This window comes from Dasypus novemcinctus, chromosome 14 (genome assembly GCF_030445035.2).
Source record: "Dasypus novemcinctus isolate mDasNov1 chromosome 14, mDasNov1.1.hap2, whole genome shotgun sequence".
In the NCBI taxonomy this organism is placed as follows: domain Eukaryota; kingdom Metazoa; phylum Chordata; class Mammalia; order Cingulata; family Dasypodidae; genus Dasypus; species Dasypus novemcinctus.
Window position 1 is genome coordinate 18,942,733 of NC_080686.1, and position 12,209 is coordinate 18,954,941.

The 12,209-nt window shown below is 43.1% G+C and overlaps 1 protein-coding gene across 4 annotated transcripts in view; it reads left to right on the forward strand.

Annotated features, from left to right (window-relative positions):
• The window catches only part of LYN (LYN proto-oncogene, Src family tyrosine kinase), a 132,186-nt gene extending 120,383 nt beyond the window's left edge, over positions 1-11,803 (forward strand). For all 4 annotated transcript variants that reach the window (XM_004450151.4, XM_004450148.5, XM_004450149.5 and 1 more), the window contains 3 exons: positions 295-448; positions 3,558-3,689; positions 10,304-11,803. In XM_004450151.4, the coding sequence (XP_004450208.1) occupies positions 295-448; positions 3,558-3,689; positions 10,304-10,506 (489 nt within the window). In that variant the 3' untranslated portion in view covers positions 10,507-11,803. The remainder of the gene's footprint in view (positions 1-294; positions 449-3,557; positions 3,690-10,303) is intronic.
• The last annotated feature ends 406 nt before the right edge of the window (positions 11,804-12,209 follow it).

Below are 12,209 nucleotides of genomic sequence, written 5' to 3' on the forward strand. Positions count from 1 at the left end.
TTGAAATATGAGACTGTAGTGAAGTCTAAAAGCTATTCTCCACGCATTAGAAAATGTTGAGAAATGTTGCTATTAAGAAAAAGAATGACGATCATGGTGATTTGGGGGTGGGGGGCATTTATTTTAAAAGCATTCGAAATGATGACTGTAAGTTACCCGAATGTCTTTAACGCTTAAATCATCGGAATAACGTCCATGAGAGGATGTTGAGTCCTTGCTGGGTTTTGGTTTTGCCTCAGTGGCACCACGTGGCAGTCTAAGTACGAGAACCTGAGCCCTTTTCCTGTTTTTCAGATTGCGGAGGGGATGGCGTACATCGAGAGGAAGAACTACATTCACCGGGACCTGCGGGCGGCAAACGTCCTTGTGTCAGAGTCGCTGATGTGTAAAATTGCCGATTTTGGCCTTGCTCGAGTGATTGAAGATAATGAGTACACAGCAAGGGAAGGTGTGTGCTAATGACAATTCCAAGGTTTTTGTTGTTTTGTTTGGTCTGTTTTTAACAAAGCACTAACCATAGCTGTCGTTTAAAAAACTTATTTGGTACAATATTAACCTTGTACGATAATGACCTAAAAATAATTTTTAAAAATAGAGAAAAATACTTGCAACATTCATTCTCTGTTCAGTTTTTAAATGTAGACTTCCCTTTCAATTACAAATTAAAACATGGGAAATTATCACACGTAAAGAACTAGATACAGTGCCATAAAACACCCTATTTTCCATGTTCAATTTTATATGGGTGAAACAAAAAAAGCGCTGATAGATGTAAAGCTCCCTGTCCCTAATTGAGGGTAAACGCCACCAAGGTCCCCTGTCCTTTATTCTCTGGACTCCCTCTTTGTGGCCACTGGGAAGGGTGCAGGGCAAGTCGGGGGCAGCACTGGCTTCTCCCATTGTAGAATTGCAAAAGGTGCTTTTGGTTGGAAGATTCTGCTGGGCTCGCCCGTGACAGAATCAGTAGTGAACATTTTGGCAGTGCTTTCTCTCTTCCCCAAAGGGCCAAACACTTTTTTGGCATTCCTAAGAACTTATTAAACAAGGATCATTTTTCCTTTCAATGGCCCATGTGTTATTTCTGGTGCCTTATGGAAGACAACTTATAGAGGTGACCTTCCAATTCAAAATCTTGTTTACATTTGTTGAGACTTTCCTTGCTTCCATCACATTGAAGTATCTTCTCCTCCTGCCTCAAGCCATGCCCTCTTAAGTGTTTTCCGTAGCTCTAGCCCCGGGCTTATTAATAATCATCAGCCAAAAAAGGCAGATGAAGAATAGTTTGAGGGAAAGAAGGAATTTAAAAATAAAGAGCTAAAATGTATTAGGATTTATAGCACCAGGCTCTACTTTTCAGACATTACCTTGTTTATTTTATGTCATGGGTTTTATTGTTATTCCCCTTACAGACAAGGAAACTGGGAGGTTAAGCAGCTTTCAGAACTCACACAGTAAGTGGCAGAGTCAGGATTCTAACCTGCGAAATCTAGTCCCGAAGCACATGAATTAGGATTTATCCCACTCAGTTGTCCCTTTAGAGTGGCTCATAATGGACTAGTTTTGTTGAATTTGACAAGTCTCAAGTCTCACAAAAATTAGTGTTCTCCTTATAAGAAATAGCTAGACTGTGCAAACTCATAGAGACAGAAAGCAGAGTACAGGTTAGCAGGGGTGGGGAAGAAGGGAGCAGGGAGACTTAGTGCCTAATGGGTCTATTTGAGTTTTCTGTTCTAGTAACATGGTGAGGGTAGCACAACATTGTAGTGTAACCGGGCCTACTGAATGGAATGCTAGGGAGTGACAGAGCTGGGAAAGTTCGACTTGTATGTTTCCAGAAATAAGAGAGAGATTAAAGAGACAATAACTACTGAAGGCAATCCATGATCCCAAACTGGATCTAAAACTGGATTTAATAATCCCAAATGGACATTATTGGGACATATGAAAAAATTGGAATGTAGACTGTAAGCTTTATAGCAACATAAAAGTTCTTGAACTTGATAACTGCACTTAAGGTGCTTACACAAGTCAATAGCCTTGTTCTTAGGAAATGTACATGGAATTATTAAGTGTTGCATGCAGCATGATATATAATCTACTCCTAAATTTTAGAAAATATATTGATATATGGATAGACAGAAAGGTAGATGAATGGCATGATAGAGCAGATGCAGTAAAGCATTAAAAGTTGGTAGATCTGGGTATCTGGGTGAGAAAGAACTTGGAGTTCTCCGTATGGGATTTGTATACTTTCAGAAACCCCCCTGTAAGTTTGAAATTATTGCAAAATAAAAAGTTTTTTTAAAAAGTAGCGTGTTCTCATGCCAGACAGCGTGGCTTGGTGCAGAGAGCTCTCAAGTTTTAGAATCAAACAGTACAAGGTATCCCCACCCAGCTCCAAAGCTCTCCGAGCCACTGCCTCCTCATGAAGGCAGCAGTGGCGGTGCTGACCGGCCATGGGTGCTGGTGCTGTGCCCAGTCCCTTACCTGCATCAGCTCAGCTAATCAGTACTAAGGGGGATTTTATGGTTCTCCCCAATTTATAGACAGAGAGGCCAAGAAGGCAGAGAGACAAGTGACTTGTCCTCACCAGGTAGAAGCAGGAGCTGGGCTGGGCGCCCAGGATAGGAAGGTGATGGCGGAGTCAGGCCCCAGCTGCGGGCCGCCTGTGGGACGGGGCTCCCCGAGGGTCTCTAACCCTCCTCATTATTACTTTGAGTTTTCAGTGTGGCACACACACACAAAAATTGTACAGCAAAGATATGCGAAAGGCAGAGCTACACATGTAACAACAATGTGGTTGGTGGCAAACCCTCGCGTTTGCCAGGGGCTGGGTGGCAGTTGGTGCCGGAGCCCCTGCTTCCTGCAGGGGACCACGCGAGGCCCCCGGGTGGCCTGCCCCCACCGTCAGTCAGGGCCCCGCAGCTAAGCGGCCGTCGCCTCGCCAGTGCCTCTGCAACAACCTTGATTCAGCCCTGACTCACTCGGCCACATCATCTTTCTACCCAGCATCTGAAAATTTAATAACATTGCTTCCTCTCAAATGAAAGAATGGAGATCTATTTTCTAAAAATGTGGGGTAGTATCTGAAATTCTCATTGGTGCAGGCTTAAAAATGTTTATCCACAAAAATGTACACCTTGAAAATATATTCCTATTACATCAACACAGTATGAGTTCATTAAAGAAAACTGGAATACTAAAGATAAAAATATGCTTTAGAGGCTAAGGTTAAGATATAAACTAAGAATGAATTCCTTTACATTCTGCATCATGTTCTTTTATGCTTAACATTGACTCGTTAAAACATCTCTGGAAGGATGCACAAGAAATTTTGCTTTGTAAGAGAAGACTACCCAGAAGAGAAACAGAAGGAGGCCTCCTTTTTTGATGTAATGTTGTACTCTCTCTGTTTTGCGATATGTGTATGTATTACTTTTTCAAAATAAACATTTAAAATTGAAAACAAAAAGTAAAGGTAAGTGGGAGGGTCACACATCTAGACATTTTTAAGTTCAGCTGATGCCCAAATAAGAATCCCACCTCTTCTTCCTTAGGTGCTAAGTTCCCTATTAAGTGGACAGCTCCAGAAGCAATCAACTTTGGATGTTTCACGATTAAGTCTGATGTGTGGTCCTTTGGAATTCTCCTGTATGAAATTGTCACCTATGGGAAAATCCCCTACCCAGGTATCATTTACTACCTATTTCCATTCAAAAGGTATATATGGGAAAACATCAAATTGCAGGGAGGCTTAAAAAATGACCCCATCTATCCAAAAGCCAAGAATATGTCCTTTGTAATAGAGCTTGATTTTGTATATTTTTAGTGGAAGTTGTTCTAAACGTGGCCTCTGCACTCCTCTGCCTTGGTATTTTATTGGATGCATCTTCTTTTCCTTCACTAATTATCTCCACCTCTTATTCAGTGCTTAGGATATGCCTGTGCTGTCTTACGTGTCGAAGTACAGAATGAATTCCTCCCAAGTGCTCCTTGTATCAACAAGACTGTACAATTCTTTTTGGTTAGTTTTAAAACAGAAGTGGGCACAAAGTGCCATGGAGTTCATGAAATAACTCTGAGTTCATCCACGAAAGCCTTCAGATCTGGAGGCTTTCATCTTGCATTTCCAGATTCCTAGCACGTGAAGCTCACGTGGCCAGGTTCTGTCCCCCTCACACTTTTAACAGAATTTGTGCCAGCGTGTTTAAGAGGGATCTTCCCCAGGGCCTTTGTGTTCTTATTAATGTTGGACTTTCAACAAAACCTGTGGAGAAGATGCATTTAATATTAAATGTTTAGTGTTTAATGCCTTTATTCAATAAATATTTGGGCATACTGGGTGATGTCAAGGCCCTGTCGTTACAGCCCCCTCAAAGCCCCTGCCCTTGAGAGCTGACCTCCTAGAAGGGAGAGGTGGATAGTGGTCACACAGATGTTGGGTCTGTCCGATCAGGTGGGATGCTGAGGAGAGGTTGGGAAGTGGGTTAGGGATGAACGAGTGCAAGTACTACCCAGCAGCAGAAGGGCGTTGTCAGCAACAGCCTTAGAGCACAGGAACACTCGTGTCCGTTAGACACGGATTGCCACCTCCTTCAAAAGGTAAAACTAACAACCAAGATGGGGTGGAGCTAGGGAGCGAGCCAGGAGCTGCCTCGAGGCAGTGTCCCCACAGAAGGGGCAGCAAGTGCATGGGGCAGCTTCCACAGGAGCAAGAGACCAGCATGGATTGGGGATCAAGATGTGTTTGTTGAATGAATGAATGAATGAATGCATGAATGAATGAACGAATGAATGAACTGGGGATCAGAGATGTATTTGTTGAATGAATGAACAAATGAATGGCTTGCCTAGTCCATTTAATCTCTAGTCTTCAAGCTGCAGATGAGGAAGTAGGAGCTGAGAGTAGCAGGAGATTCGTAGAGTTGAGGATGGAGTGGACCAGGTAGCACTTTAGGCGCGGTGGTGGGAGCTCATACTTAACTCAGCAGAAGATGGAAGCTGCGGCAGGCATCTGGCCAGAGGAGAGCCGTGCTTTGTGTGCTCCCAAGCTCTCCTCTGTGGAGAAGCCAGGGGGCCTTCTGTTTCTGAAGTGTCTATTATTTTACAATTATGTTTTTATCAAGTGTTTTGATTCTTATCAGAGTAACACATGCACCTGAAAAATATCAAGTGCACAAAAATTACCATCTTGTCTTCACGCCTGCTGGTGCTCCTCAAAGGCTTTGCCTTTCAGAAAATTTGGTTATTTATACTAGTATTTGCTGTTTAGTTCTAAATATTATGGAGTATTCCTACTTTACCTCTTGAAGAAAGATGTTTTCCCTGTTTCGTTTATTATTAAATAAGAATAGAGTCACATGATTCTAAAGTGGATTCAAATGTGTCTCCCCCACCCCTCTTCTCCAGCCCCACAATTCCCTTCCCCAGGTGGCCATTGTTGGCAATTTCTGGTGGACTGAGTGGAGACATTCTAGGAATAGCCACATGCATGTACAGTTCAGGGTGTACCAAACACACATATTGGCCAGATGCCAGAGTTAGATCAAGAACATCAAATGTATTTCTGTGGATATGAAAATAAAGTAAAAACTTTTGTCACTAAAAGTTATTAAATTTTTAGGAAAAAATAAAACAAATTAAAATAAATTTAAAGTAAAAATAAATAAAAATGTGAGTAGTCAGATATTAAAAGTGTGGTAGTATGGACAAGAGTGTCATTTCCCATTTGCCATACTATACATTGAAATAGGTACTTGCAGCATGCACATGAAATATCACTGACTCCTGTGCACATCAGAATGTACTTCAGGAAAAAAGTTTTTCAGTAACACATTTTTTAGAGAGAAAAAAAAACTTTGCACCTATTAATTGTTTCTTGGGCAAATCTTGAAAAAAAATCCTTTATCTTCGATTACTGTAATTACTGCTAGTCCATTTGAACAAATTCTGTTGTTGTGTTTTAAATTGTTAGCCTCCGGAAACTCAGAGCAGTGAAGAATACTTATAGCATTCTCATGTTTTCATCAATGAGTGAGAAACAAATGATCAAAGATAGCTTATGCACGTGACTCTGGAGATTTTCCTCATGAAATTCCAAGGCATCAAAGTGAATATTCTGCTTCTAATTTATATTTACAAGATAAGGAATGTTCCCAAACAGGATTTTTTTTTTCTTGAGAGACCTGTGACCTAAATAAATGACTCAATAAGTACAATTATGAAAGGTTACTTTGCTTATGTTACAAATGCTAGTCCACCAAACATTTTCACTCAGAATTTTAAACATTTTCTTCCACTGAATCTAGCTTCCCAAGTTGCTGGCCGAGAAGCCGCTGGCATTCTGACTGTAAACCTCTGGAGAGGATCTGTTTCCTCTGTGAAAGTCAGGATCTCTCCTTATCTCTGGAATTTCATGACAGGGTGCCTTGTCCTGGAGCTTTGTCATTTTTATATTATGCTGAGTACTTGGTGTGTCCCTTCTGTTTGGAAACGTGTAGCCATAAATTCTGGGAAATTCTTAGGTATTGCTTCTTTGAAACTTTCCTCCTCTCCATTTTCTGAATGACTTACTAGTGGGATGTTAGACACGGGTGGTTCTCTATTATGTCTTTTTTTTTTTTTTTTAAGATTATTTATTTATTTATTTCTCTCCCCTTCCCCCCCACCCCGGTTGTCTGTTCTCTGTGTCTATTTGCTGCGTCATCTTTGTCCGCTTCTGTTGTTGTCAGCGGCACAGGAATCTGTGTTTCTTTTTGTTGCCCATCTTTCTGTGTCAGCTCTCTGTGTGTGTGGCACCATTCCTGGGCAGGCTGCACTTTCTTTCGTGCCGGGCGGCTCTCCTTACGGGGCGCACTCCTTGCGCGTGGGGCTCCCGGATGCGGGGGCACCCCTGCGTGGCAGGGCACTCCTTGCGCGCATCAGCACTGCACATGGGCCAGCTCCACACGGGTCAAGGAGGCCTGGGGTTTGAAGCGCGGACCTCCCATGTGGTAGGTGGACGCCCTAACCACTGGGCCAAGTCCGCCGCCTCTATTGTGTCTTCTCACCTATGTTTCTGTCGTTCTGTCTCTTCGTTGTGTGCTAATCCTTTACCCTCCCACCTTTCCTTTGATGAGAAGTCTCAGGGGGACACGGTCCATTGGCTCACTGGTCAGCATCTTCCAGTGTTTTCTCTGGGACTGTGAGTTTCTTCAGTTCTTCTGATCCTTCCTGGGGATCTGAGTCTGGCTGCGAGCACTCTCAGGGTTCACAGAGGAGGGGGCATTGGTGTATGTAGACTTTCACGGCACTCTCCCCCCACCCCCTCCATTGGGCCTGGGGGTCCTGCGTCTGGAACATCTTTTGTTCAGTTTCTCCAGCGCTAACCTGCGCCACCTGCCAGGTGGGCTGTGGGTCGGGTCCTTTCTGTGGCACTTGCCCCGGCCCTCCCCTGTGGTGTGGTGCTGCCGCCAGTGTTGGGCCTTCCTAGGGCTTGGCAAGAGGACACAGCTTGCCTCTCTTGTCGCTGTCCCTCACCTATGTACATTGACTTCTTCCCCCTCTCAGCTAAGACCACTTCTCCCTTAGGTTTCTTTATTTAAAATGAATGGTCCAGACTGACAGATGTCTGTTAGTTTCATCAAGGATGGAGTTCTGTTCCTTCTCTTTTTTATTTGGCGGGGGGCGGGTGCAGAAAGATCTTGTTTTCAATATCTTAGAACTGAAATTCTATCTCTACATTAATTTTGTAAAGAAAAAAGGGGCTTTGTGGTTGTGGCTTTTGGTTTGCTCCACTCTTATAAGGAGAAAGGAGGTCTTGGAGAATGGCAAAGCTTTCTGAAACACCATGGGAAGCCTCATGTCCTTTCTGGCTGTTTCTTACCAGATCCATCTAACATCTCAGTGCTATGTGTGATTTTCAGTCGGGAAGCTCACTGTTGCAAATGCTCGCCTCAGTCATTAAATAATGCTCAGAAAAAAATAGGTTGCCCTTTTGGAGGGAGAATTATTAGGTCCAAGGCTATAAGGCCATGGTAGCTGGTACGTCCCGCCTTGGAGTTCAGACTATACCTACCTGGAATCAGGCCAAATTGGCAGGGTAAGGGCACAGTCACCACAAGATTGCCCTCATTTCAGATGCCAGTTGTAAGTTTGGGGCTTCCCAGGCCACTGCACTTCTGACCAACTGGCTACAAATTTGGGGTTCCCACCATTCCCTCAGGTTTGATAATTGGCTAGAACAATTTCACTGAAAGTGGTATGATATAATTAGGATTGCAGTTTTATTATGGCAACAAGGACACAAATCAGAACCAGCCAGAAGAAGAGACACCTGGGGTGACGTTCAGGAGGATCTCAAAGGCAAAGCTTCCTTGGAATCAGGAAGTGTCACCCTCCCAGAGTGACCATGTATGTTACCAACCAAGGAAGCTACCCAAGTTTGGTGTCCAGAGATTTTATTGGGGTTTCATTACAGAGGCATGATTTTGGATCAGGGCACACTGGTTGAAATCTCTAGGTCCACTCCCACCCTAGAGGTCTGTGGGATTGATATCAGTGACTCAGGGGCCCAGTCCTCGAGCCACATGGTTGGTCTTTGTGGCCAGCTCCCAGCCTAAGACAGGTGGTGTGGCCACCATGAATAAACAGAGACTCTCTTTCACTGGGAAAAATTCCAGAGACAAAACCCCCTAGGAGCCAGCATAAAAGCCAGACCTATTTTGAGAGGCTAAATTCCTTACTCTATACTTCTTCCACACACACAGTGGGTCCCAGGGTCTTTAAAGTCTGCTATAGTTCATGGAGCTTCTGGGTTCCCATCCACCGTCACTCACCACCCATCCCTCTTCTAATCTCTGCTATACCCCATTCTCCTTCCTGTGCTCTTTCACCAACTTTTAGTCTCTGCCAAATCCTACCCCCTCCAGACAATCACTCTGTGCTCCCCACCTATGACCCTCTCTTGAAGTATCTTCCCTACTAGGCTTTGTACAAGGCATGGACAAAACTCTGTCTTAATCTTCTTGTATCTCTCAGAGCTCAGTGCTAGGTCCCAGCCCATTGTAAAGACTCAAAAAATGCTTGTTGAAGGAGTGAATGATAGAATCTAAAACTGCTTGCCTTTTAAGGAGATCACCAGCCAATGGGTGTTTGTTTTCATTAACATAGTGTTTTCATTTCCTTGGCTGCTCAAGTAAATACCAGGAAATAGTTGAGCTTAAACCATGGGAATTTACTGATGCACAGTTTTGAGGCCAGAAAAAACATCCAAATCAAGACATCATTAGGCATTGATTTTCTGTTCCTCTGTCACATGGCAGGGCACACGGCGGCATCTGCTGGTCTCTCCTTTCTCTTCCTGGCTTCATTGATTTCAGCTTCTTGCTTCTGTGACTTTCTCCCTGTCTGAATTTCATTCTCTTATAAAAGATTCCAGTAATAGGATTAAGACCCATCCTGATTGAGGTGGGTCACACCTTACCTGAAGTAACCTCATCAAAAGGTCATACTTACAACAGGTTAATACCCACAGGAATGGACTGAAATGAGAAAATGTTTTTGTAAATGTATTACAGGTACATGCTGAAAAAAAAAACAAACACTACCAGAGAATTGAGGTTGAGGTATGTGGGGTATGTGGTTAATTCAAAAGGCCAGTCGACTCCAGGTGAAGTCCTATTGACTTCCTTTTGAAGGAAACTTGCTTTATCTTCTACATACCATGTTTGGTTTTCTCCTTGAACAACTAAATGTTGTCTTGACCTCCTCTTTATTAGTTTCCTAGGGCTGCCATAACAAAGGACCACAACTAGAGAGCTAAAGACAACAGAAATATCCTGTCCCAAGCTCTGAAGGTGACATGTCTGAAATCAAGGTTCCTCTTAGAGAAGGGGAAAATCCTTCCTTGCCTCTTCTAGCTCTAGTGCTTGTCAGCGGTCCTTGGCATTCCTTGGCTTGTAGACTCCAGTCCCTGCCTGTCTTCACATGGGCTCTCCCCTGTGTGTCTTCTCCTCACCAGTCATTGGATTAGGTCCCACCCCAATGACCTCATCTTAACTTGAATACATCTACAAAGACCCTATTTCCAAATAAGGTAGGGGGCAGGGGTGAGGGGTTAGAATATCAGTATACCTTTTTGTAACGGGACACAATTCAACCCATAACACCCTCCATGCTAAAACTTACATATTTAGTTTATGGAAATGTCTTTAACCTCTAAAGCTGCCTTTATTGCTGGATGCGGGATGTGGGTAGCCCAAAGGACACTGCAGTGCTCCTTCCTCTGGTCAGATGTCTAACTGAGACGTCTTGTTTGCCTTAGGGAGAACGAATGCGGACGTGATGACCGCCCTGTCTCAGGGCTACAGGATGCCCCGCATGGAGAACTGCCCAGATGAGCTCTACGACATCATGAAGATGTGCTGGAAGGAAAAGGCAGAAGAGAGGCCAACGTTCGATTATTTACAGAGCGTGTTGGATGACTTCTACACAGCAACAGAGGGGCAGTATCAGCAGCAGCCTTAGAGCACAGGAACACTTGTGTCCCTTGGACAAGGACAGCCACCTCCTTCAAGAGGAAAAAATAGCAAACACCTGCCACACTAGTCATTTCACGTACGTGGATCATGTCATGCCCGGTTCTGGGAGGTTGAGGCTGCATTACTCAGGAAGTTACCCTCTACACAAAAAACTACTATTTCTTTTCCGCTAGACTGCTGACCTATGGTTTGCAGCTAGGACTGCTCCTCAGCTGGTCGTTTTGTTCTGCTAGACCAACATCTGAATACAACCTTCTGAGGAAAAAACCCTGTCTTCCCCTCCAAACACACCCACTCTGGCCCTTGGTTTACAAAGGTTTAGAGATCATCTCAACAAATCCCTAAGAATAGCAGAACTAGACTCATTTATAAAGTTCCAATGACCAGATGTGTATTGTGGCACTTCTTTGTACCTTCTATCTGCTTTGGCTTCTTTGTTGATAAAAAGTACTAATCCAACCTGTTAGATTTTGTGGGTGAAGTCAGCATCTTAAGATCTTGCCCAGATTTCAATTTTTTACCCTTTGAAATCTGAGACTGCTACGTATTTTCCTTTCTTGGAGACTGCACAGAATCCCTAGGTTGGAAACAGCAAAATCAGTTTCCTACTCCTTTCTGTATATGTATCATTTGTGAGAATCCAAATGATGCAGTGTGGATTGCATTTGCTGTGTAGGCTCAACCAGACATCCAAGGGAATGGAGAAGACACTGCCCTCTCACCCAAGATCCTGCTCTCTTAAGAAGGCATATATATTTTTTCAGACAACATTGCTCAGAAGACATATTTTAACAGTCTAGTTTTGCAACTCCACAATTCCCTGTATACAGACTTTTTTGACAATGTAGTGTGGAAAAACAGTAAGAGTCTAATCTCTGCAGAACCTTATGGAGCCTTCTGAAAAAGAAACATAAGAATGTTCCTTATTGTTTCAAATGACTTAAAGATTATTTTAATGATCAAATAGTAATTATTAGTTGTACTCTACGAGGTAAAATGCCATATTTTGGGCTATTTTTGTGATTAATAATCTTTTCTAAATGGCTTAAGATGTGTGAGACTATTTATATCTAAGGATATGAAGAAAAATAAGTGACTACAGTTCAGGAATGTGCTACTGTGGCAAGGGATACCAGAGGTTTTGTTTACTAATTTTTTCTACTGTAAGCTTTAGATAGAAAATGCTGTTAGCGCATCGTGTTTCACTTATGCCCTCATGTATATACCTAATATTTCTATTTTTTATTTTAATACACTGGCCCAATGGCATTTCAAGCTTTTTACATTGTGTTTAACATTTAAAACTATCACCAACATAAAAACGGGTGCCAGCTGGGGGAAAATATGAAAGAGGTGATCCAACGTAGTAGCATGGTTGTAAGAATATCTTTGGGTTCTGCCTCATCCTTTGGCTCTTTTCAGATTGGAGGACTGAGAATCTGAGGGCCTGGATGCCTGATGCATCGCTTTAGAGAGGCTGAAGAGAATGTGTTTTCAAATAAGCTTAGCGGGGCACCACTAATATTTCATTTTGGTATGCATTGTCTAGGACTTGGGTGCCAAGAGAAAGGGATAAAAACATTACACTTTTCCATGACTGATGTATTAGTCAGCCAAAGGGGTGCTGGTGCCAAATACCAGAAATTGGTTGGCTTTTATAAAGGGATTTATTTGGGGTAGAAGCTTACA